The sequence below is a fragment of the Chenopodium quinoa genome, unplaced genomic scaffold, assembly GCF_001683475.1.
Source record: "Chenopodium quinoa cultivar QQ74 unplaced genomic scaffold, ASM168347v1, whole genome shotgun sequence".
Lineage (NCBI taxonomy): Eukaryota > Viridiplantae > Streptophyta > Magnoliopsida > Caryophyllales > Amaranthaceae > Chenopodium > Chenopodium quinoa.
The window spans coordinates 2945995-2973335 of record NW_018743697.1 but is presented as its reverse complement, the minus strand read 5'-3'; the positions used below and the strand labels follow the sequence as shown (position 1 = coordinate 2973335).

Sequence of the window (27341 nt, the reverse complement as noted above, 5' to 3'; positions counted from 1 at the left end):
TGGTTGGTTGGAATATTTGCTTTCTGTTGCAATCACCCATTTCTATCAGTTAATCAGTATCAAATGAGGTACCAAATGTCTCTCCCTCTGCATAAAAAGATAGCCAAAAGAACAATACACCGCGTCTATTGAATTTGAATGGTTTTTTCCCGTCCTTTATGGCTTTCCATGTTGAGGCGATAGTCCCTCTTATTCTACAGTTCTACCAGTGTAGGAGAAGGTTCACTCCGGCCACCACCCTTGTCCGATGAAGCAACTGGGAGTAGAGAAGGGTGGAATTCAGCCAGGATCAAATAGATAAGATAGCTTTAATTTTACTCCTGCACTTATTTTTTCCTGCATCTGTCAATTATGCATAATTATGTGCTTAAAATTTATTTCATTTTCTGTTCTTTAAGGTCACAAAAGTCTAGAGATAAGATGATATACTACAAGATTCAATCACATACTCAAACCAACTCCGTGCAGAAAATTTGAATAAAGAGCACCTAACCATGTACTTTCTGCAATAACAATTCTAGATAAACTTAATTGCATACTAATCAAACATTATAAAGATGAATTGATACAAGTGATTAGATACATTTAACATAGATAAAACACGAAAAAACACGTACTCTAGCGTAACATCACTACAAGGCAAAAAATAAAGGTGTGATATTTAGTTCTGACTAGTAGTCTTAACAGACATGAAGCATGATATTTGAACAAGTAAACATATTTCAGACACATCAGATAGACGACAGTTGATATTTGCAGCATCATACATTATGGCTGAGACACAATATGCACAAACATTATATCAGGATTATCAGACATCAAAAGTCAGTAGCTTCACACGCCTGTTGTAAGACATCTAGAGGATAGCATAAACACTCCCCATTCCCAGGTCCATTAGAGACTTCAGGAGCAACTCGACCATCTAGGCTCTGAGTCCCGACTAAATCCCCAAAGATAGTAAGGTACACTGTTATAGTAACTGTTGGGACTCAGGATTACGAGTGACGACTGTACAGTGAATAAAGGCAGTACCCTGTCAGTCCACTTTCAACATTCATCTATTTGGTATCAGCATATTAGAACACTAACCTATCTCAAGTCCACACTGATGGATTGTCTCTTTGAAGCACTGGGCAGGGTGCCTGAAAAACATAGTGAAGTAAGACGGGCATCTCTCAAAGCATGCAATGCTAAGGTCATCATGGAATGCAGTAAGCCTGCAACTCTTATATTATTTACCAACAATTCAAGCAGAGTACTCAATTTCTCCCAGTCTTCCTCTTCTTACAAGTCACCACCAGTAACTAAGGGGAAAAATGGTTCTTGAACCCTTTACTCATCATGTCTCTGTAACTTTCAGAAAAACAGAACGAACTTCTTCAGCATTAACTCAGATATACAGTAAATTCATGATAATGTACTGAATTGGAGCATATACATTTTACATGATAGAACAAAAAATGCAAAAACAGATAAATTGGATAGAGCAAAAGGAACAGCATACAAAACACAGTATCAAGGCTAATCTGATCTAAGAACCAGATTACAAAAAAGTGAGTTGGGATATGTAACTTACCAGACTGCCATTCCAAGTAAAACTCTTCTTATTCAGACTTTCCAGCAAAGTTGGACGATTAAGAAACAACATAAATGCATTCCATTAGTTTTCCTACAGTTGGCAGCTCAAGGGAACTACTTTAAAGGTCAAACACAGAGAACAATAAACGATCATGCTCATCAATTATCAAGAGTAACTCACTTCATCATCAAACACAACTTGTCATTTGGCATTATAAAAGAAAGAAAGTGCATACAATTTTCAGTAGCAAGGGAAAAGGATATATCTTGAATCGAACACAACACAGAAGCAGATAAATTGAATGACAGGTACAAAAAATAGGCAGACATGCCTTGCCTGCTCAATGCCTCAATCTTATACAAAAAAAGGAAAAGCTCATTCTTATCATTCACATAAGTACGTAACAGGTTGATCAATCAACATTTAAAAAAAAAAAAAAAAAAAAAAAAAAAAAACAGCCTATATTTGACATACCAAAATTTCGAGTGTACAAAGAGACATTGCTGCCCCTACTCATATTCAAAATACACATCTACATGCATATACTGCCGCATTAGCCGCACAATGGAGGAAGTAAAATTTGCCAATATTTGGCATTCTTCAGGTGTTTTGGTGTCGGAAACAGTCCCATGAATGATCAACTTTTCAAGGTTAGGACATCTCTGCAGAAGCTCTTCAACCCACTGGGAGAAGATATCACTGATAACAGTCCAACCAACTTCAAGTACAACTACATTGTGCAGATGATAAGAACCCTCCAATCCATAATGAATCACTCCATCCCTCAAGTCATTACTTAATGAAAGATGGCTTAAATATGGGAAGCAAATAGCTATAGTTTCCAAATCAACAATATCATCCTCATCATCAAACACCACATCCCAAAGCCGAAGAACTCTCAAATTTGACGACCTAGAGATCATATGATAAAATTTTGGCCAAATGATTGTGAAGTTGCTGACATCGATGACTTCAAGATTTTCAGCTATTTCACCAATATCAAGATGTATAACACTAACATCATCAATTTGAAAACGCTTTAAGGTCCCCTTCCCAATAAGCTCGAACTGCTCCAGAGCACAATCTTTCAGATGCATATCCTCGAGAGAGTCAGCCTCCAAAATGAACTTGTCCAAACTAATGGCTTCAACATATATAGTCTTCAGCGTTGGACTGCTCAATTCAACACTCACTTGGGCATCTGACATGGCAATCTCGGGATTAATTAGGGATAAGGACTCGAGTTTTGGGCAAGCAGTAAGGAGAAGGTTCAAATCCAATGCTGAAATGCTGACATAACTCAGGGAAAGTGAATTGAGGCAAGAAAACCTTTGATAATTAGGTTCAACTCCTATGATTGTATTGTGTGCCAAAGACAGCATCTCCAGCTTGTGTCTCCCACAAATATCCAGAATGTTAAGGTTCGGGCTAGTCCTAACATTGTAATACAATATTCTCAGGCTTTCCCTAGTATACATAAGCCACGCGATAACTGTTGAAGCTGAAAACTCATCAACATCATCCATCAAGATTGTAAGCCCTTGCAAGCCAGTAGTTTGGAAAATTGTCTGTGTAATTAATATCTCTAGCCGGCTAGTTAGCAAATCGCGAAAAACAGGCCAATCATTGGAATTGAATGAGAGACAATGTAGGTGCTTTCGAAAAGCCTCTCTCCATTTCCGGCATGTTGCAGATGCAATCACCACCTCCCTAGCAGCCCCGAGGCGGGACAGTATGTTTCCAATCACTTCAACAGGTAAATTCTCCATGGTCTACTCTGATCATAGACCAAATTCAATTCACCCCAAAACTAACAACAGAATTTTGGGTTTTGCTCCTTCAAATTCAATTGAAGAATACATGTTTATATCACACAAATCCCAATATATTGTATCATGATCACATCATACTTTAATTCTTTAGCCAAATTTTCAACAAAACAACAAATCATTGTATCCAAAAAAAATGGGTATTTCACAATTCTTCAAACCCAATCTAAATCAACATCATAAACACTTCATTTCTAATTATAACAAGACAGAAATCTTCATAAAGTAACTGCAAGATTTTCCTATCAAACGAAAGATCCAAACTTTGAGAATTACCAATGTCAAAACACACAGATCAACAGGCGATTAATCAAAACCAAAAAAATCTTACAATATCTAAAAGAAGCAAACTTTCCGATAAATTAGCAAAAACCCAGTTGTGACAAATGGTTAAAGAATCAAAAAATGGGAAAATTGAAACGTACCCAATTGAAAAGAGTGCAGATAAATGGAACCCAAAAGGAAAAATCCTCCGAAAATTCGTTGGATTTGATCAGAGAAATTGGCTAAAGTGCGGTAGGTTAAAGGAATATCATTGTGTTATGAGCGAGTCAAGCACAAGGCTTGATCGCAGGCGTAAGTTGGGGAGAGAGACTCGCCATCCTTTTGAAAATACGGCGGACCATTATTCCTTTTTGGTTTTCTTTTTTCTTTTTTTATAAAAAAAGAAAGGAAAAGAAAAAAAATGTTCTAGACGTGGGGTTAGCAAACCAACCACACTAGACTAAATAGTGTATTAGTGAATAAAAATGAGTTGACATTTAATTTTTGATTTTAAGATGTGCTGGTTGAATAGTAGTGGCTAAATTTAGACATAAATGAGAAGTGATAATGGCGAATTAATAGGTTTATGTGGTATACTAAATAGAAGATGGTTGAATGCGATTGATATTTTACTTGATTCTATTTCCATCCGTATTCTAGATTGGCTATGCTATTCACTTCGTTGGTGATTGTTAACTATGTTTTCCTTGGATTATTTAGTTTATTAGATTTAAACGCAATCAATTTATATTGCAAATAAGGCAAATCCAAGGGAAAACAAGTAAATTGGTGCTTTGGTAACTTGTATCTAGGATTCTAGGTGGTTTACTTTGTATAACCTAACTGGGTACATGGCTACCTGCACTGCCAACATACACTAGCTGCCATCAGGGTTTTTGCAAAGATAACTGCTCCTATGCTAGAGTCAATACTAGTATGGTATGGTTGAGGATGTTCGGTTTAAGAAAATTGTGCCTCATAAGTAAAATATGTTAGGGTATTTTATAGAAATTCCATAGCAGGTGCCACATGTCGATCCACGTGGATGTGTTGAATAGATGTCCACGTGGCTGAAAGCAAGTTTCCACATGCGTGGAGAAAGAGGTTGATATATATGGGTAATGAAAGAGGTTGATATATATGGGTAATGAATCATTATTGGACATGATCCAAATGCGAAGATCTGACCCGATTACCAGATCCATATCAGTGTCGGTATCCCGTACCTAAATTAAGTGGGAACTATGCATTGAAAGACTACATTATGAATATCTTCCTCAAGTATCATAGATTAAGCCTAGAGACATATTGTCTAATCAATCCCAAGATTTGCTAACTAATCCATTGACAATTGTCCTATCGGTAGATGTAAATCACCTCTACTTCCAAACCCTTTTAGTGCATAATGAAAGATAATGATTAAAGAGATGAGTGCTCTCACCGTAGATACTAGCTCCAACAAGAAGTGCCAAGTGCTTGCACACAAGTTAGACCAGCAAGCTGGATCATAAGTTCGCTTATTTAATTTGAAGATTGCGTGCCATATCTAGGCCCTTAACCAATACCATCACCTATGCATGAAAAGAGCACTACAACAATGTAGATTCGTGCATGACATTGTAGATTCTTACATACATTCGTGTATGCTCATCAACATACATTTGGCTACACCTATCTATACTATATATGAGAAAATTTTCGCTATCAAATTATCAATGCTTAACGATACAAAGATTATTAACATATTCTGAAGTGATAACAAAACCATATACGCCATACTACGTATTTTAATACAAGTATTTATCATACTAAAGGGCTTGTTATGTGACCGAAACCTCAAAAAATTCTCAAAAAACGTGGATCTATTAGCCTTTAATTTTGGAATTTTAGACTTTTTTTTTACCCGGAAAAAAATTGCCGAAATGTTTACCATGGTCCCTAATACCCTCCGGGATTCCAATTGGTTGGGTGGAACCATCCAATTTACCTTTAAACGACCAATTTACCGGTTTACAACTTGCACCATTTTCATTAACTCAAGCTAACCACGAACATTTATGACAACATATAATGATCATATATGGATCCAAACAACATTATATGACCCCGACGTCTATCCCATAAAATCTCAATGCTTTTCGACACCGTGCCCCGAAACATTCGAAATTTCTCAAAAAGCGTGGATATCCTTCGATTTTGGAATTTTTTGACTTTTTTCACCCGAATATAAAAATTGGCGAAATGCTTACATGGTACCAAATACCCTCCGGGAGTCCAATTAGTTGGGTGAAACCATCTAATTTGCCTTTAAACGACCAATTTACCGGTTTACAACTTATACCGATTTCATTAATTCAAGCCTACCACGCAGGGGCGGATCTAGGGGGGTTTCATTGAACCCACAGATTTTTCGGAAAAAAATTATAAGTTTTAATTTTTTGTTTAAAAAAAAAATGGTTAAAACTAATTTATGTGAGATAAATATTCAAATGTCAAAGCCTGGCACATTGGTAAGGGAGTGATTGTTAGAGCATTGAACCTCCTCCTTAAGTCCTGGGTACAATTCCTGAGACCTCTTATTCCTCTACTCCTCTTAATTATTGGGGACTTGAGATTTTTTATTTTTATTTTTATGTGTAATATTGATTTTTTGCAATAGAAATATAGATTTATAGTAGTAATGTATTAGCATGCTTTCAAACTATGAAAACTCGAAAAATGCTTTTGTAGTTTTTTAGTTAATATATGATCATCATTTTTTTTAAAATTCCGAACCCACAGTTCGGAATTCCTGGATACGCCACTGCTACCACGAACATTTATGACAACAGATAATGATCATATATGGTTCAAAATGACATTATATATATGACCCCAAGATATATTTCCTATAATTTCAAGACTTTCTGACACCGGGCCCCAAAGACTTCAAAAATTCTTAAAAAGCGTGGATATTAGCCTTCAATTTTGGAATTTTTTGACTTTTTTTCACCCGGAAATAAAAATTGCCGAAAATTTTACCATGCTCCCTAATACCCTCCGGGAGTCCAATTGGCTGGGTGGAACCATCCCATTTGCCTTTAAACGACTAATTTACCGGTTTACAACTTGCACCGTTTTCATTAACTCAAGCTTACCACGAACATTTATGACAACATATAATGATCATATATGGATCTAAACGGCATTATATGACCCCGAGATGTATCCCCTAAAATCTCAATGCTTTTCGACACCGTGCCCCAAAACATTCGAAATTTCTCAAAAAGCGTGGATATTCAATTTTGGAATTTTTTGACTTTTTTTCACCCGAATATAAAAACTGCCAAAATGCTTACCACGGTACCAAATATCCTCCGGGAGTCCAATTGGGTGGGTGAAACTATCCAATTTGCCTTTAAACGACCAATTTACCGGTTTATAACTTACACCGATTTCATTAATTCAAGCCTACCACAAACATTTATGACAACAAATAATGATCATATATGGTTCCAAACAACATTATATGACCCCAAGATGTATTTCCTATAATTTTAGGACTTTTCGACACCGAGCCCCGAAGACTTTAAAAATTCTCAAAAAGCGTGAATATTAGCCTTCAATTTTGGAATTTTTTTTAACTTATTTTCACCCGGAAATAAAAATTTCCGAAATTTTTACCATGATCCCTAATATCCTCCGGGAGTCCAATTGGCTGGGTGGAACCATCCAATTTGCCTTTAAACCAATTTATCGATTTTTAACTTGTACCGTTTTCATTAACTCAAGCTTACCACGAACATTTATGACAACTTATAATGATCATATATGTATCCAAACGACATTATATGACCCCAAGATGTATCCCCTAAAATCTCAATGTTTTTCGACACTGTGCCCCGAAACATTCGAAATTGCTAAAAAAGCATGGATATTAGCCTTTAATTTTGGAATTTTTTGACTTTTTCTTCACCCGTATATAAAAATTTCCGAAATGCTTACCATGGTACCAAATACCCTCCGGGAGTCCAATTGGGTGGGTGGAACCATCCAATTTGCCTTTAAACGACCATTTTACCGGTTTACAACTTACACCGATTTCATTCATTCAAGCCTACCACGAACATTTTTGAAAACAAATAATGATCATATAAGGTTCCAAACGACATTATATGACCCCAAGATGTATTTCCTATAATTTCAAGACTTTTCGACACTAGGCCCCGAAGACTTCAAAAATTCTCAAAAAGCGTGGATAATTAGCCTTCAATTTTGTAATTTTTTGACTTTTTTTAACCCGAAAATAAAAATTGTTGAAATTTTCACCATGGTCCCTAATACCCTCCGGGAGTCCAATTGGCTGGGTGGAACCATCCCATTTGCCTTTAAACGACTAATTTACCGGTTTACAACTTGCACCGTTTTCATTAACTCAAGCTTACCACGAACATTTATGACAACATATAATGATCATATATGGATCTAAACGGCATTATATGACCCCGAGATGTATCCCCTAAAATCTCAATGCTTTTCGACACCGTGCCCCAAAACATTTGAAATTTCTCAAAAAGCATGGATATTAGCCTCCAATTTTGGAATTTTTTGACTTTATTTTCACCCGAATATAAAAATTGCCGAAATACTTACCATGGTACCAAATACTCTCCGGGAGTCCAATTGGGTGGGTGGAACCATACAATTTGCCTTTAAACGACCAATTTACCGGTTTACAACTTACATCGATTTCATTAATTCAAGCCTACCACGAACATTTATGACAACAAATAATGGTCATATATGGTTCCAAACGACATTATATGACCCCAAGATATATTTCCTATAATTTCAAGACTTTCCGACACCGGGCCCCAAAGACTTCAAAAATTCTTAAAAAGCCTTCAATTTTGGAATTTTTTGACTTTTTTTCACCCGAATATAAAAATTGCCGAAATTTTTACCATGCTCCCTAATACCCTCCGGGAGTCTGATTGGCTGGCTAGAACCATCCAATTTACCTTTAAACGACCAATTTACCGGTTTACAACTTACATCGATTTCGTTAATTCAAGCCTACCGCGAATATTTATGACAACAAATAATGATCATATATGGTTCCAAAAAACATTTTATGACCCCAAGATGTATTTTCTATCATTTCAAGACTTTTCGACATCGGGCCCTGAAATCTTCAAAAGTTCTCAAAAAGCGTGGATATTAGCCTTCAATTTTGGAATTTTGACTTTTTTTCACCCGAAAATAAAAATTTCCGAAATTTTTACCATGGTCCCTAATACCCTCTGGGAGTCCAATTGGCGGGGTGGAACCATCCAATTTGCCTTTAAACGACCAATTTAACGGTTTACAACTTGTACCGTTTTTATTAACTCAAGCTTACCACGAACATTTATGACAACATATAATGATCTTATATGGTTCCAAACGGCATTATATGACCCCGAGATGTACTGTATCCCCTAAAATCTCAATGTTTTTCGACACCGTGCCCCGAACATTCGAAATTTCTCAAAAAGCCCGGATATTAGCCTTCAATTTTGGAATATTTTGACTTTTTTTTTCACCCGAATTTAAAAATTTCTGAAATTCTTACCATGGTACCAAATAACCTTAGGTAGTCCAATTAGGTGGGTGGAACCATCTAATTTGCGTTTAAACGACCAATTATTTACCGGTTTACAACTTACACCGATTTCATTAATTCAAGCCTACCACGAACATTTATGACAACAAATAATGATCATATATGGTTTCAAACAACATTATATGACCCCATGATGTATTTCCTATAATTTCAAGACTTTTTGACACCGGGCCCCGAAAACTTCAAAAATTCTCAAAAAGCGTGGATAATTAGCCTTCAATTTTGGAATTTTTTGACTTTTTTTCACCCGAAAATAAAAATTGCCGAAATTTTTACCATAGTCCCTAATACCCTCCGGGAGTCCAATTGGTTGGGTGGAACCATCCAATTTGCCTTTAAACGACCAATTTACTGGTTTACAACTTGCACCGATTTCATTTATTCAAGCCTACCACGAACATTTATGACAACAAATAATGATCATATATGGTTCCAAATCGCATTATATGACCCCGAGATAAATCTCATAGGATTTCAAGACTTTTCGACACCGGACTCCGAAACTTTCAAAATTTCTCAAAAAGCGTGGATATTAGCCTTCAATTTTGGAATTTTGACTTTTTTCGCCCGGAAATAAAAATGCTGAAATGTTTAACATGGTCCCTAATACCCTCCATTAGTCCAATTGGGTGTGTGGAACCATTCAATTTGCTTTTGAACGGCCAATATACAGGTTTACAACTTGCACCTATTTATCGGTTTACAACGACCAATTTAATTTACTTGCACCGAACCCGACTTGATGAACTGAAATTGACCCAAACCCGTTAAAACCCGAATTTAATCCGACTTGTTACTAACCTGACCTGAATTCAACCCGACCCGTTCCTAACCCGACCCGAATTTAACCCAACCTGTGACAAACCTGACTCGAAATTAACCCGACTTGTTATTGATCTGACCCAAATTCAACTCGACTTGTTATTTACTCGACCCGAATTTTACCTTACCTATTACTTACCCAACCCAAAAATTCAACCCGATCTGTTACTAACTCGACTCAAAATTAACACGACTTGTTATTGACCCGACCTAAATTCAACCCGAATTGTTCCTGACCCGATTTCAAATCACCTTAACTGCAATTTAGACCATTTTATTATTGTTGTTCAAAGCATTTTGTCTTGGGAGACCAAGTCAGTCCAGGCCAGCAAAAGAAAGGAGCATCATCCTTAAATTTAAGAGTTAAATATAATATATATTTTTTGTATGGTCAAAGGAGATAATTATATTCTTAAATTAGAGACTATAGTTCCCTAGTATATTGCCATATATATTATAGTCAAAGGAAATAATTAGCTTGATAAAAATGATAATTATCGATTTATAGTTAGTTGAACCCGAATATGACCTGATTTGGAGATGTCTAGACCTGATTGTAACCTGCAAATTATTGACTTGAACATAACCCGACTTGAATCCGAGAATGACCCAACTTGGAAATGACCCAACCTGATTATAACTCGCAAATTATTGACTTGTACCCGAGAATGACCCGACTTGAAAATGACCTGACCTGATTATAATCTGCAAATTATTGACTTGAACCAAACCCGACTCAAACCCGAGAATGACCCGACCTGATTCTAACCCGCAAATTATTGACTTGAATCAAACCTGTCTCGAACCCGAGAATTACCCTAACCCGTTTTAAACCGTGAAAACCCGAATTAAACCCGACCTATTATTAACCCTACCTATTTTTCACCCGACCCGAATGTAACCCGACTTGTTATTAACCCGACCTAAACCCGACCCAAACCGATAAGATGTATGACCCGACGTGACCCGACGTGACCCGACTCAAGCATGACCCAACCCAAACCCGACCCGCATAGGTTATGGAATTAATCTGAATTAACCCAACCCGAGTTGTCCCGACCCATTCTCACCTGACCCAAACCCGACCCGTTTACCCGAATTGACAGCTCTAGTTATGTTTAGCTTAATTTCAAGGCCTATTCACATTTACTTAATTTCAGTTCAGTTCAGTTCAACTCCTAATTTCCCTCTCTCATAAAATATTCATTTCATCTCAGTTCACCTCCTTAGTTTAGTTCAGTTCATTTCACCTCCAATCAGTTAAGTTCAGTTCAGCTCCAATCAGTTTAGTTCAGTTCAGCTTCAATTAGTTTAGTTCAGCTCAGGTCAGTTCAGTAAATGTGAACCTGAGAGTTTAGTTCTATTCAGCTCTAATCAATTCAGTTCAATTTCTAATTTCTTTCTCTCATAAACAATTCATTTCAACTCTATTTAGTTCAGTTTAGTTCGGCCCCAATCAGTTCAATTTAGTTCAGTTGTTTTCGGTAAATAAGAACAAACCCTAAGGCTAAAAAATAAGTTTAGTTAAGTAAAAATAATTTCGATTCAGTTGAAGAAATAATAGAGAATACGCAAGAATAATTTCAATAAGGTGAAATAAAGAGAGTCGAAGTACAATTAAGACCAAATATACTACTTAAAATAAAATAATTAAAAAAAAAAAATGCCCACAAAAATGTTCATGTGATCAACCAAAAGCAAAAACAAAAATTGACGCAATTTGAGCTAAAAATCAGTTACTCCGTAAAATATACTCCTATGAACGTCATTTCTACGGTGACCCTCAAACGATTTCTCTCAATCTAACACACTGTCACTGTCAGACAGATCAAAGTAGCTTGTTAACCATGTCAAAGATCCCAAATTTGTTGCTGATTTTAGTGATTAATTTCTGGGTTTTTCCTCCAGTTTATTCTTTCAATCACCACTACAATGTGGGCGATCAAATCCCTATTTTTGCCAACAAAGTTGGCCCTTTGAATAATCCCAGGTACCCACCATTTTCTAATTTTTATTTTGTAATTTAAACTTATAATTTGTTCCCAAATTTCATTTTATTGACTTAATTGGAGAATTGTTTCTTGAGAATATAGTATTCTTAAGTTTTAGTGATTTTTGAATGGTAATAGTTTCTTTAATTAAATCAGAAATTTTGAGGATATGGCTAATTTTTTTTTCTTTAGTGTTTTGGCGATTGCTACATTCCCGGATTCAAAATTTTGATCTTGTTGGTGTAATAATTTGTATGTAGAAGATTTTTGAGTCAAATTTGCTTCAGTTATCAAACTTTTCTACTGGACTTGTTATTGCAATTGGCAATGTGGCATCTGACTTTGGTAAAATTTCGAGTTCGATTTCATAGTTTCTTATATAATTCTGTTGGAAATATTATTTAGTTCTGTAGTTCTAAGTGTTGCAGGATTAGCATTGTTAATACTTTTGTGAGGGAATTTTGATATGAATCTTTGTCTTTTTGCAGTGAGGCGTATGAATATTTCGATTTGCCATTCTGCCGCCCAGGTTGGCTAATAGTCTTATAACAATTAGTGCATTTTTCTGTCAATAATTGGGTAGAAGATTGAATTAACATCATTTGTTATATATATTTTTGCAATTACTATCATGCAACTGTGAACTCGAACTTAGTAGAGTAACTTGAATTTTAGCTGTCAGTTTACTGATGTATAGCCTTGCAATTTTGTGCTATCGTAACTATATAAGATAATCTATTTAAGTGTGGAAGGATAAACAGTTTTAGAAGCGGAAATATAGTTGTTAAGTATAATCAGAGCAATATGGCATATGATCATGAGTAGCTGGGTTTGATGACTGAAGAGTGCAGACTAATGTCTTGTACTCTTGTGAGACTGGGTGAAGGGCTATATAGCGCATATTATGGTGCTAATTAGCTGCCTATGCAATGGATGTAATTCAAGATACTGAGACTTTTCTTAGCTAGTTTACACAATCCTTTCTTAGTTCTTACCTTTGCATTTCAAAGCTTGAGCTATTTCCCAGAGATCTGCAAGATGGCTTGCTTCATTATCCTCTCCTGGGTGATGTATCAAATGTGGCTCTGCAGTCTTTCTGTTAATGCACCTAAAATGACAGATTCTCATGTCTTATTTAGTATAAGTGCATCTCTTGATATGTTTGAAATGACCTCTTGTCTGCAAAATATATTCAGTCAGAGTATGTAGTCTTGTTAGTCTTTTAAGATTTTTCTACTAAATCAGTGCTTCAATTTCAAAACAAATCATTGAAAAGAGCTCTGTTGCTGTAGCTGAATTGTCTTCATCTCCTGGCTGCAGATCCTTTAATCAGAAGAAAGGAATCACTTGGCGAAGTTTTAAGTGGTGATCGTCTGACAAATACACGATATGATATAAGGTTCCAGGAAATGAAAATAGCAGAAGAATGGTGCACCACTAAACTTGGAAGGGAGGAACTTGTTAAATTTCGTGATGCAATTCAGAGGGATTATTACTTCCAGATGTTCTTTGATGACCTCCCATTTTGGGGATTCATTGGGAAAGTTGAAGGAGAGAGCTTGAACCCCTATATGAAAGGGTCAAGATCCTATCTATTCACACATGTTCAGTTAGATATCTTATATAATGACAATAATGTTATAGAAGTGCACGCTTTCAGTGACCCCAATCATGTTGTTGACATAACAGAAGATGCTGCAATAAATGTAAAGTTTACTTACTCAGCAAATTGGAATGCAACATCAATCCGATTTGCAAACAGAATGAAAAGATATTCAAAGGCATCGTTGCTCTCACCAGTTCAGCAACTTCACTGGTTTTCAGTCATTAATTCAGCTGTCATCATTTTGCTATCAATGGGAATACTGGCTGTGCTATATTGGTGGAATATCAAGAATGATTTAAGAAAGTAATTTAGCAGCCTCATTACTTGCACTGTTGCTTAATTTTTTATTTTTTTTTATTATTTTTTTCCAGACAGGGCTCTAAGTTCTCCTTGGTCGACAATTAATCATTTTGTATTCTAGGTATTCAAACGGAGATGAAGACGATAGAGAGATTGGATGGGCGTGCATTGAGGGTGATGTTTTCAGATGCCCGACATTGTTGTCTCTCTTTTGTGCTGTGCTTGGCTGTGGCACTCAACTTTTTCTTGTGTAAGGAAACTAATTGGAGCATTGTGCTCTGATACTTGTTACTTGCATCAAATATGTGAAACATGTTATGTGTAGAATTATCAAGTCTAATCTGCATTCTGCATGGTAGTGTTGTTCTATTGCACCTGTTTGCTTCCAGCATATTGAATATGAACATGCTATAACTTGTCTGCTGCAGCACTCCTGGTGTAACTTACTAACCTATATATGAACCTTTTCAGGTTTTGCTGTTTGTTTTTATTAACCTCCCTTGGTCTTCTAGTGCCATATACCCATGGGACTTTATGGACAGCTGTTGTTGTCATTTACACTGTAACATCTGCAGTTGCAGGTTATACTGCTGCTTCATTTCATTGCCAATATTCAGAAACTGGATGGGTAAAAATCTCTATTTCAAATGCATCTGAATTACAGTTGTGTTCCCCTCTTTCCTATTCTTTCTGTGTGCGGCATGTATGGCAGCTTGGGTGATTTAAATATGACCGGCTATGTTCTCCCTCCATCCCTAAATAATAGTTCACCTTTCTATTTCAAACCATGTCAAAATAACAGGCCATTTATTCCCATACTATCCTCAAAGATAATATTAATCAGAATACACAACATTGATAAGGTGTATATTCAAAAGTTCATAAAATAAATGCTACTTATAATAACATCTCTAAAACATGATCAAATATGTGGGCGATTGTTTAGGGATGGGAGTATTAATATATTTTCAATGGTTCAATGAATATAAATTAATTTTGCAGGAAAGAAGTGTCCTTCTGACAGGGATTCTCTTTATGGGTCCATTGGCACTTGTACTTTCTATCCTTAATACAGTAGCAGTATCATATGGGTCTACAGCTGCTCTACCTTTTGGCACCATTGTTGTGATGTTTCTCATACATACATTTGTTACTGCCCCACTTCTTGCATTAGGAGGGATTGTTGGATGTCGTTATAGATGTACAAAAGTTGTGCCTTCTACCAAGAAGTACGTGAGAGAGATACCACCATTAAATTGGTATAGAAAAATCCACATTCAGATGTTTCTGGGTGGTCTCTTACCTTTCAGTGCAGTTCTCGTGGAGCTGCATCTGCTATATGCAAGCATGTGGAGCTACAAACTATTTACACTACCGAGCATTATGCTCATCAGCTTCTCAATCCTTGTCTTACTGACTGCTATATTAAGTGTTGGTTTGACATACATTCAACTTTCTGTGGAAGACCCTGAATGGTGGTGGAGGTATGCTGTTTATATTCCATTGTTGCTTACTTGATGGAGTTGATTCATGCAGCATGGAGGCTCTATATGGCTGAGAGGAAAATCATTTTCTTCCACCTTTCTTTCCCATTGTCCTTTCCTCTTCTAACAATGAGCCAAACGATGAACAATTAAGAGCAAAATCTAAATTCCATTGAAATATCGCTTTCCATCTAGTAACAACAATTTTGCTCAAGTTGTTTTCCTTTGAACCAAATACAAATATAGAGAAAACATTTTTTTCTTACAAGTAGCCTTATTTTCTTCCAGGATGCCTTAACTTTGTATTTTCCTCCTGTTATAGTCGCTGCTGACTTTCTCGTCATTCAAATTGCCAAAGCTTAAATTTTTCTTCTATTTCTGCAGGTCTGTATTACGTGGTGGATCAACAGCTATGTTTATGTTTGTCTATTGTATATACTTCTATGCCAGATCACATATGGATGGTTTCATGCAGTTGTGCTTCTTCCTGGGCTACAACGCTTGCATTTGTTATGCTTGTTTCTTAATGCTTGGTGCAATTGGTTTCCGTGCTTCTTCAATATTCATCCAGCACATGTATCATGGCGTTAAGAGCGAGTGAATTTCATGCCTTTTAATTTTTGTCCCACTTTTACTGACTATCCTCGACAAATACATGATGTGTACCCCCAAAAATAGGGATCCCTGTCGTTTACCTCCATTAATCAAATGAAGGCCTTACAAGATGCAAGACCATGCTGATGAAAGTTCCAGGTTTGTTTCATGTTGAGATTATTTAGTAATATGTGTGTAAATGCATAGCATGACAGCATGAGATTAAGGCTGTTTTTTTTGTCTCTATTGATTCTAAGTGGTTGTTTTTAGGCTTTTAGCTGTTATCAGTTCATAATATATGAAAACGATATTCTCCAACTTTTATGGCTTATAGTTTAGATATTATTATGGAAATCAGCTAGACTTTTTTTTCTTCTTCTTAGAATCTGTCAGTGAGTCAGCAGCTTTTTCATCACATGTAAGTAGATATTCAATTTCCTGAAATTAATCACTGCATAAATTTAGAGAGGCTAACAATTTCTGAAAATGGTAGTCTAATTTGTTCTCACTTGAACTCTATAATGGGTGTTTGCAATGTAATGCTTGTAGGAAGATTATTCGGGGATATAAAATAACCAATATTAAAGTTACTGCGAAACTAGTGGAGGGGCTTGGTATTTATTTCAAACCTCTTACACGTAATTCCTCTGTCTCATTGTGTTTGTCCAATATGATTTTTTAGAGTTAAACTTGCAAATTTATGTTTTTATAGTTGCAATAGTTAATGTGCTTAGCACACTAATATCACTCTTCTAACATACTGTATGTAGGATTTTATACATTCAATATGAACTTTTAGGGGAGAAGGTGTTGAAACCTTGCCACTTTCAAGTACTTAAATTTGCATTGCAATGCTCTATAAATTTCTAAGAGTCAGCTCTTACATTGTTACCTCATTTTTGTCCTTCCAAGTAGGGATTTGAAATAAATATTATGTGATAAATATGCAATTGCTTCTGACATGTGCATCTTTTAAAGTGCTCCCTTTGAAAACTTCCTGACCTTAAGATGATCAAAGCAACGTAACATGACCTGTTTTTAGTGCTATCTATGGTTATATAATAGACAGAATTTGCAAAATAGTTATTGATGTTTATTTTCATTATATGAAAAGGTACATATAACACTCACTAATTCCCTTACACAAATTAATTTAGAATATAAAGAATATTTTTTTTCCATTCCTTATACTCAAAGAAGTAACTTCTCAGTTTCAGAGAAAAAACACTAGTATATTCTTCCTAGTAAAATATTTGATAGCCGAATTTGAAGTATCAATGGAAGAGCTATAATGGATATTATGTAAACGCCAGAGATATGTAGCATGAGAAATTAACTGGTCTTAACGAGAGGGGTCATTAATTGGAGGGTCAAATACTGGAGCTGGAATATAGTCTAGTGACTTATATGGTGGAGGTGCTCCGTTTGTAGGAGATTGGGTTGGTGGAGGTGGAGGTGGAGGTGGAGATGAAGATGAAGATGGAGGTGAAGATGGATGTGGAGATGGAGATGGAGATGGAGGTGGAGATGAAGATGGAGGTGAAGATGGAGGGTTTTCAGGATAATCATCCTCAGTTGGAGCTGGAGCTGGAGCTTGAGCTTGAGCTTGGGCAGGAGTATCACTAGTTGGATTGTTGTAAATTGGAATATAGATAGGCTTCGGAATATATATGGGCTTCTTGTACATTGGCTTCTTCTTATGTACAGGCAATGGGGTGGGAAATGGTTTTTTGTAGATTGGTAATGGGTGGTTGTACTTAGGCTTCTTGTGCTCTGGTGATGGTGGAGTCACAGGTACCTTTGGTTTGGGTTCCGATATAATTGGTATGTTGAAATTTGTTGGAGTGTCCACAGGGTTGCCGTTGTCCTGTTGTTTTGGTTGGTTATTTGGAATGTTATTCTCTGGGTTTGGGATATAACCGTTGTCAAGTTCACTGGCAGAAGATACAACAGCCATTCTGAACACAAGTATCAAAGACATGAAGCAAAAAAGATGGCGAGCCATCAATTTTGGTCTTTCTGAGGCTGTAAGACTAGTTTAGGATGAGAAAAATGTAAATTGGATGGAGCTAAGTAGATGACATGTTGTATTCTTTTATATACAACTCCCCTTGGACCGACTTCTACATTAACAGCACATATTACATGATAGTAAGGAGATAAAGACGGTAGCAGCAGCAGCAGCAGCAGCAAGGTTGTGGTATTGTTCACACTCCTACAATGAAGCAGACATATTAGGAAATCATCATAGATTCTCTCTGACATTTTGTTGCTGTGACAAAGGGCATTTTTGCTGCATTTTAGCGCAAAAGTACATTAAAAATGTGATTTTTTTTTTTTTTTTTTTTTTTGGCTGCTGATTTGCAAAATCGGCCCTGGAAATAGTAGACAAAGCTGCTGTTTTGAGTATTGTTATGATTGTTATATTATCCTTGCTCATTTTTTTCATGTCTTCTTTTTCTCCCCCATTTAGAAGTATTTTAGAAAGCTGTCAATCTGTCATCATCTATATACTTCGATTTTAGAGAATTTGACATTTTATTTTTTACACTTATTACAGTATGGATGACTAAAGATGGGGGAAGAGGAGTTTTGCACAATTTCTATTATACTCATGAAGTATCATGTGCACGGTACTCTGGAATCAAAATGACGCTGCTTGTTCACTAAGTTTCCCATTCTCTTAGCTTCTCTTATGCTATACTATGCTTTCTTTCAATTGAAATTACTATTGGAAATTCAATCAATCTTTTTTTTTCCAATTGCAATTTCTTCAATTGCAATTCTCTCACACCAATTAGTCATTCTTCCTCGTATCTTTTTTCGTCCAATTTTTTCAAAATTGAATATGATTAGTGCAATTTGCTTGGTATTAATTTTGATTATGCTTGTCATAGTTGTATTGAATCTGTTGTTGCTTATGATGCCAAAAGATGAAAGGAAGAGATAGACTACAAAGAAGAAAACATAAAATGGAGGAGACTGCTTGAGGATTAATGTCATTATAAAAAATTACAACATGTTTTTTATTTTTATTTAAAACCCCCAATTAGACTTGTGAACCAACATAAAGTACGCCCAATCTGAACAAGATAAAGCAAAAAAGCAATTACTCTTATAAACCCTTCGTCTCATTTTAGTTGCTCAATTTGATCATTATTTGTTAGAGTTTTTTTGTGCCAAGTAGAGCAATTACTCTTAATTTCATCATTAATTGTTCATTATAAATGTATAATTAGCAAACACGGGTTCAATCAACAATCAACTTTATAAGTCTAAGAAGTAATATTGTTTTACATATTTATTACTCGTATTATTTTTGAAACCACATTGTTTTACATACTCCTTATTGATTTTGAGGGGAAAAAATAATACGTAACAATAATGGTGATGTAAAAATTGATTTTATGATAGATGGCAAAACCCACAAAACAAAACAATTAAAAAAAAACAAAAAATTAAAGAGAGTATAGAATTTTGAATTCATTATTTCGAATTGAAAGTATTACAACAACAAATAAGAACAACAATTAATTTCACTCAACATACCCCTCATTATTTGGGGTACTTTTAAACACACATGTAAACACGTTGGAAGGGAAAAAAAAATGCATAGCAAACAATCATTATTTAGTCATATGTTTCCTCAGTAGCCATATGGAGGAGGGCTTGGGGTGTATGCGGGAGACTTATAAACCGGTGACTTGTAGATTGGAGATGGAGTGTAAACTGGTGACTTATACTTATACACTGGTGATGGGGTGTAAACCGGGGACTTGTAGATTGGAGATGGAGTGTATGATGGAGATTTATACACAGGTGAAGGTGTGTATACAGGAGACTTGTAAACAGGAGATGGAGTGTATACTGGCGACTTGTACACAGGAGATGGAGTATAGACTGGAGCCTTGTAAACTGGAGATGGGGTGTATACTGGTGATTTGTATACAGGGGATGGAGTGTAGATTGGTGACTTGTAAATTGGAGATGGGGTGTAAACTGGTGATTTGTATACTGGAGATGGAGTGTACACTGGTGACTTGTATACAGGGGATGGAGTGTAGATTGGTGACTTATGAACAGGAGATGGGGTGTAAACTGGTGACTTGTATACAGGGGATGGGGTGTAAACTGGTGACTTGTATACTGGAGATGGAGTGTAAATTGGTGACTTGTATACAGGGGATGGAGTGTAGACTGGTGACTTATGAACTGGAGATGGGGTGTAAACTGGTGACTTGTATATAGGGGATGGGGTGTAAACTGGTGACTTGTATACAGGGGATGGGGTGTAAACTGGTGACTTGTATACAGGGGATGGAGTGTAGACTGGTGACTTATGAACTGGAGATGGGGTGTAAACTGGTGACTTGTATACAGGGGATGGAGTGTAGACGGGTGATTTGTATACTGGAGACGGAGTGTAAACTGGTGACTTATATACAGGGGTTGGGCTATAAACTGGAGCCTTGTAGACGGGAGATGGCGTGTACTTTGGGGATTCATATACAGGCGAGGGTGTGTACACTGGCGACTTGTGAACGGGTGAGGGTGTGTAGACAGGTGATTTGTATACTGGTGATGGTGTGTATACCGGTGACTTGTACACTGAGGATGGTGTATAAACTGGTGTCTTGTACACCGGTGTTGAATAAGAATCACTAGCAGATGAAACTGCCACTAAGGTCATGAGAAGAAAAGACATGAAAGAAAGACGATTGAAAGCCATTGTAAAACGAGAACAATGACACTCACTCACTCACTAGATTTGTGTTTAGAGGATTGCTAAAAGAAGTTTGAGTTGTGGAATTCCTTGTTTGTAGATGGGGTTTATATAAGATTTGTCTTTGAATTATTTCTTGATATAAAATCAATGAAATGAATTAAAAATAGATTTGTTAGGTTTATCCTTGTCATCTCAATCTTGTTTGAATGTATGTAACCAATAATTATATTGATTGACTTATTCTTTTATACGTGAATGTGGACGTTCAAATTACCAGTGACTACATGCAAATGGTGTTATTATTATTAGTGCTCAGTAGCTGCCAATCAAGAAAGCAGCCTTGTAATTGATAAATTATAAGCAGAATCACGTATAAAAATTATTACTAATAGCATAATAATTTGCATAAAAACTTCAAATAAAAACACCGACAAAAATTTGCAATTGGGGATTATTATAATATGTAAAATAGTTAGGTAGTTTTAATTGGTCAAATTTTCCATTAGTAAACAATATTATTGCACCAAACTAGTTGAAAACTAAGTATATTTATGTGTATAATAAGAAACAAAATATCACAAATATAACGAAATGTAAGATATATTGTTAGATTGATTGAATTGTGATGTGAAGATATGTTGATAAAATTAAAAAATAAACTTTGCACTAAAATAATAATAATTGGACTACGTATCTTACAAGAAGTGGTCGAGTATTTCATCTCAATTGTACGACAATACGACATGCATGTAGGAAACTAGCAGGAGCGTAGGAAAATTATTGCTTATTTGCTGCTAATGAAGTCATATTGGCGCGTTTTATTGGATTATTGGAATTTAAGTATTCAATAATAATAACTCCTTCAAACAAAAGTGTTCGAAAATAAAATGTCGCCCAAATTCTTCCAAAGCATATGCCCTAAAGTTGTAGGCTTGTAGATAATTGTTTTAGAGTTAAAATGATAGCTTAATTACCCCCAAAAAGATTCGAGTTTGAATAATCAAAAGTCATTTAATTTGATTAATTATAACTTTTAATTTTTTTTCATTTTATTATATAGAATTTTCTATTACCCGTTTTTTACATTTTATATTCATAATTTGTCAGTAACTTGAAAGAAGGATTCGTGTTCACCGACCCAATAATTAAGTTTCTACTACATATCTTAGCTTACACATATAATTGTATACGAGTAAAATTAAATTGAACTTATTCTAAAGAAATTCCAAATATTACTTATATTAATTACTGTAAGTACAACATAATTTATCAGAAATCTAATTCTATCAACTTTTATTTTTACAAAAAGACAACATTAGAGCTTCAAAATACTTTGCAAACTAAAAAGACGAACAATAACAGTTATAGTTAATTGTGCATATCAAGCTAATTTGATAGTAAACCCTATACATTATCCTTCACATACATTTTGGCTTGTCTCATCTCTAATTCATTCAACAATGTCTCAAGATATTATCAAGATGATCCTCCTTCTTCTAATGATTTCTTAGCAATCTCACTTACCTCTTTTACCTTTTCCCTCACCTTCATTCCTTTCTCCCCTTCCATCAACTCCTTTACAATCTTAATCAAACTTTCACACTTAACAAACTTTCTTTGTAACCCATCATCACAATACTCAACTCTCAATCCCACTCCAATCTCCTCGGCCACCATTTTCGCGTTCAAATGTTGTTCGGCTATCATATGCCAACCCAATATCGGTACACTAGCATATATTCTCTCAATGTCGAGTTCCACCCACAATGACTCAAAAACCCTTGTACACTTTCATGCTCTAGAATTTCCTTTTGCTCTACCCAACTTCTTAGAACCAACCCTCTATTTTTTACTCTCTCTTCAAATCCACCAATAACATTTTTTTCTTGGTTAGGTTTTACCCTTAAAACCCATAAAAAAGTTCACACATGACTTCTCTAGCCCTAGCGCGATTTCCTTTAATTGTTGATCGGAGAACTCAACTTGTGTACCAAACGCTACGTATAGGACGGCCTTTCCTTCACTGTGCTTCGTGTCGAGCCACCTAAGATAATCATCTTCCTCTGATTTCTTACGATTAGACTTTTCAACCAACATAACGGCCCAACACACCAAGGTTTAGGCGAAAAATTCAAGTTGTAGTAATTTTAAAAAGTTGTTTAAGTTCATAGAAACCAAAGCTCATTGAAGTAGCACTACGACATTTAGTAACTAATTCCATGTTATCTCTCCTATTTAACGGGCTATCGATATCATCTTCACTCACTTGAATCCACGGAAAATTCGGGACTTGGATCGACGATGACGGATCACAATCATCGGATTCGAGCAGCGAAAATAGACCGTTTAGTGACAAAACCCTTGAAATAACCATGTTATACATGTTAAAACCATAAAAGACTAATCTAGGTATACCAAACTTGGAAGCTGATTGTTGAGTCCAATAAAAGAAAGCAGCGGAGATGATTACGGAGACGGGGTTATGGCCTTGTTGAAGGTTTCCGAGGGCGGTTTCGAAAAAAGGTTGAAGATTATTTGTGGAATGAACAAAAGAGTAGAAGAGGGACATAGAAGGGAGACAGGGAGTTGATCAGTGCATTCGACACCTAGAGGGATGTCGACGTTAAAGGTGGATAAAGTAAGAGAGACGATTGTGACAATATTCGGAATAAGCGAGGATAAAGAAGCCGAGATGAAGGGCTCGTTAGCCGGGGTGGTGAAGATGGTGTGTTGGATATACTTTGAATTATTTTGAAAATAGATAATTATCAAGAAAATGGTCCATTTATTTTGAAAATTAGTTTCCCATGATCAAGGAAACTAACTACCCATTATCCCACTAACTTAGGAAACCACCCATAACAAACTCACGTAAAGTAAAGTAGGAGTTTTTGATGGCAAAACTTCCTATATATATGTAATTCAACGTGAGTCTCATTCAAGCAACAAGGTCACTGCATCCAACTCTCAAAAATACATATACACCATCAAAGTGAGAGTGAGGGTCCAGCACCAAAGTTGAGGAGATTGTTCACGGTTTCGGCGTCGCGACGAGGTTGTTCGAGTCTTTGCCTTCCTCGTAATTAATTTGCAATGGCTGGAGGTATACTAATCAATTATCGCTTCCGCAATCATGTTTTGTATGTTTACAATTCAACCTATAAACATGTTGTTTGCTGTACATGATTTACATGGTGAAGGTCGCGGCGGGGCGTTGGTTGTGGATGAGTTTGGTTAAGCTTAGAAGAGGGATGGTATGGCCTCATTAGACATGAAAGGAAACAATACAATGTGTAAACTTGTATTATTATTCTTTAATTTCATGATATCAATAATTCCTCTCTTAATTCATTTAATGTTGTTACTCAGATCGATCGATCCATATGTTCGATCAATATACGGAATACTCCATCCATATACTTGAAAGAAAACAATGCAAAATAAATGGATTAATAACACAATCACATATTCAATCCGTTTTGTATGTTGACACAACAATGCAAAATATAGGAATAGATAACTAAAGTTAATACGAAGTATAATTTTTATTTCAATCTTTATTTTCGTTCAAAGCATTTTAACTTTTGACATTGTTCACCTGAAATCTTGTAAAACTTATTGTCTCTGCATGTATGTATTTATGGAGTATTAGTTTTTGAAATGAACATTATTAATAAAAATTTATAACTTATACAAATATGTAAATAATAGATCCATTATTTGCTTTAAAATTGTTGAAACCAGGATAAGTTGTGCAATAGAATCATTATTTGCTTAGATTTATACGTAGCATTCATTTCGTATTAATTAATACATAGGGTTTTTCCCTTGATTTACTTTACTATTAAAACTTTAAAAAAAAATGATCTTAAATTAGATGCGTTAGGTATAGCTATACTATTATTTCAAAAAAAAAAAGGTATAGCTATACTACGACGACGTATAATACAGTATAAAATAATCTGCGCAATCTTGTTTTTAAGGAATAATTGAATCAGCCATTATCTTAAGCAAATTTGGATGTTTATTTTTATTCAAAACTAATCCGTTTGACTATTGTTATTTTGACTGCAAAATGGTTGTAATTAATCTAATTATTTCATGATCTAATTGCTGGCAACTAAAACAGCCAAGCTTGAACCAATTAATTAAGTAGGTTTCACTAATTAAAAAAAAAATTGTCTTAATCAGTCATTTGAAATGGAATAAGAATAATTATTAACCTAATCCATCGACGCGTCCAAACTCCGACGCAGCCAGTAGCAATGTAGCATAGCTCATACGTACATACTTTGAGTTTTTCATCTTATATGTTCGCAAACTCCGATATCATACTATGTATATATTTGCCTTCTAATTTTTGTGCCATGGTCCGTGGATATGAACTATATGATGCTGTTATTACTTACACATATTTGTACATACACTCATATGATGAATTAAATATCTTTAACTATTTCCAAAATGTAATTTTGTTTTAGAGACGATATTTATAGGAATTTGAAAAATTAGGAATACAAATTAGAGGAGCTAACTATTTGGTTATATATGATTAGAAAAACTAAGAAATATTTATTTTTTAAAGCAAAACGATTAAACAAAAAGATACAGGGTTATATTATCATATTTATCAAATTATACGAGCAATAATGAAAATAATTTAACAATATTTTATATTATTACTTGATTATTGATAACTCCATTTACTTTGAATAATGTCGTATGTTATTTTAGTTAGTACTTTGTACGAAGTATATAATTAGGGCATTACTAAAAGTGGGCTAATATTTTTAAAAAAAAAAAAAATTAAAACACGCAGTCAACAGAATAATTATTTATTCATTTCAATTTAGAGCAATACGATACATTAATAGAGAAACTTCACCCGACTCCTCAATTGGAGTACAGTCATTATAAAATTCAGCAAAAACAATTAAAACAATCATGTAGCTATGTAATTTAACTTCTTAGTAGCCGTATGAAGGGCTTGGAGTGTATGTAGGGGTTTTGTAGACCGGAGCTGGAGAGTAAGCAGGTGACTTGTATACAGGGGATGGGGTGTAAACTGGAGATTTGTATACCGGGGATGGAGTGTATATTGGTGACTTATAGGCTGGTGATGGAGTATAAACTGGAGACTTGTAAATCGGTGATGGGGTGTAAACGGGTGACTTGTACACGGGGGATGGAGTGTAAACGGGAGACTTGTAAACCGGTGATGGGGTGTAAACGGGTGACTTGTACACAGGGGATGGAGTGTAAACTGGAGACTTGTAAACCGGTGATGGGGTGTAAATGGGTGACTTGTACACAGGGGATGGAGTGTAAACTGGAGACTTGTAAACCGGTGATGGGGTGTAAACGGGTGACTTGTACACGGGGGATGGAGTGTAAACCGGAGACTTGTAAACCGGTGATGGGGTGTAAAGGGGTGACTTGTACACGGGGGATGGAGTGTAAACCGGAGACTTGTAAACCGGTGATGGGGTGTAAACGGGTGACTTGTACACGGGGGATGGAGTGTAAACGGGAGACTTGTAAACCGGTGATGGGGTGTAAACGGGTGACTTGTACACGGGGGATGGAGTGTAAACTGGAGACTTGTAAACCGGTGATGGGGTGTAAACGGGTGACTTGTACACGGGGGATGGGGTGTATACTGGAGACTTGTAAACCGGTGATGGGGTGTAAACGGGTGACTTGTACACGGGGGATGGAGTGTAAACTGGAGACTTGTAAACCGGCGATGGTGTGTAAACGGGTGACTTGTACACGGGGGATGGAGTGTAAACTGGAGACTTGTAAATCGGCGATGGTGTGTAAACGGGTGACTTGTACACGGGGGATGGAGTGTAAACTGGAGACTTGTAAACCGGCGATGGTGTGTAAACGGGTGACTTGTACACGGGGGATGGAGTGTAAACTGGAGACTTGTAAACTGGTGATGGGGTGTAAACGGGTGACTTGTACACAGGGGATGGAGTGTATACTGGTGACTTGTAAACAGGTGATGGGGTGTAAACGGGTGACTTGTAAACTGGTGAAGGGGTATAAACTGGCGACTTGTACACGGGAGATGGGGTGTAATCTGGAGACTTGTAAACTGGGGAAGGGGTATAAACCGGTGACTTGTACACAGGGGATGGGGTGTAAACTGGAGACTTGTAAACTGGTGAGGGGGTATAAACAGGTGACTTATACACTGGGGTATAAGATGGTGCCTTGTATGACGGAGTAGGGTTGTAGGAATAATCAGTGGCAGATGAAACCGCCACCAAAGCCATGAGGAAGAAGGACATTAAAGAGGAACGATGGAAAGCCATTTTGATGGTGGATGACTCAAAGGAATGAAGTATGAGAATGCTAATGAAAGGAAGAGTTCGTTGAGGATAATATGGTTTGCATTAGGGCTTTATATAAGAACATATTAGTGTCCACTCCTTCATATAATATCATTAAAACATATAAATTGATCAAGTCTTGAATTATTTTTAAATATTTG

The 27341-nt window shown here is 36.0% G+C and overlaps 5 protein-coding genes and 1 pseudogene across 6 annotated transcripts; 1 reads left to right on the top strand and 5 right to left on the bottom strand.

The window, feature by feature from the left end:
• Positions 1-1850: 1850 nt before the first annotated feature.
• Positions 1851-4177, bottom strand: LOC110684249 (F-box/LRR-repeat protein At1g67190-like). Its single transcript, XM_021860665.1, has 2 exons — positions 3834-4177; positions 1851-3416 (listed from the first exon to the last, which is right to left on the bottom strand). The coding sequence occupies exon 2, from the start codon at positions 3346-3348 to the stop codon at positions 2089-2091; it is 1260 nt and encodes a 419-aa protein (XP_021716357.1). The 5' UTR covers positions 3349-3416; positions 3834-4177; the 3' UTR covers positions 1851-2088.
• Positions 4178-11545: 7368 nt separating this feature from the next.
• On the top strand, positions 11546-18904 carry LOC110684246 (transmembrane 9 superfamily member 5-like). Of its 2 annotated transcripts, none has more exons than XM_021860662.1 (8): positions 11546-12128; positions 12618-12658; positions 13450-14038; positions 14157-14285; positions 14507-14663; positions 15038-15519; positions 15904-16272; positions 18674-18904. In XM_021860662.1, exons 1-7 carry the CDS (start codon positions 11986-11988, stop codon positions 16118-16120), a joined length of 1758 nt encoding a protein of 585 aa, XP_021716354.1. In that variant the 5' UTR covers positions 11546-11985; the 3' UTR covers positions 16121-16272; positions 18674-18904. The 2 variants fall into 2 exon arrangements, with proteins under 2 accessions (XP_021716354.1, XP_021716355.1); XM_021860663.1 differs by lacking the exon at positions 11546-12128 and adding an exon at positions 12240-12474.
• On the bottom strand, positions 17456-18412 carry LOC110684481 (pollen-specific leucine-rich repeat extensin-like protein 4). The gene is made up of 3 exons (XM_021860937.1): positions 18377-18412; positions 18259-18328; positions 17456-18138 (listed from the first exon to the last, which is right to left on the bottom strand). Exons 1-3 carry the CDS (start codon positions 18410-18412, stop codon positions 17456-17458), a joined length of 789 nt encoding a protein of 262 aa, XP_021716629.1.
• Positions 18905-19571: 667 nt separating the features above from the next.
• Positions 19572-20925, bottom strand: LOC110684247 (repetitive proline-rich cell wall protein 1-like). Its single transcript, XM_021860664.1, has one exon. It carries the CDS (start codon positions 20840-20842, stop codon positions 19760-19762), a length of 1083 nt encoding a protein of 360 aa, XP_021716356.1. The 5' UTR covers positions 20843-20925; the 3' UTR covers positions 19572-19759.
• A 1229-nt stretch (positions 20926-22154) lies between these two features.
• LOC110684480 lies at positions 22155-24270 on the bottom strand (annotated as a pseudogene).
• Positions 24271-25645: 1375 nt separating this feature from the next.
• Positions 25646-27236, bottom strand: LOC110684243 (repetitive proline-rich cell wall protein 1-like). The gene has a single exon (XM_021860660.1). It carries the CDS (start codon positions 27160-27162, stop codon positions 25807-25809), a length of 1356 nt encoding a protein of 451 aa, XP_021716352.1. The 5' UTR covers positions 27163-27236; the 3' UTR covers positions 25646-25806.
• Between the last annotated feature and the right edge of the window lie 105 nt (positions 27237-27341).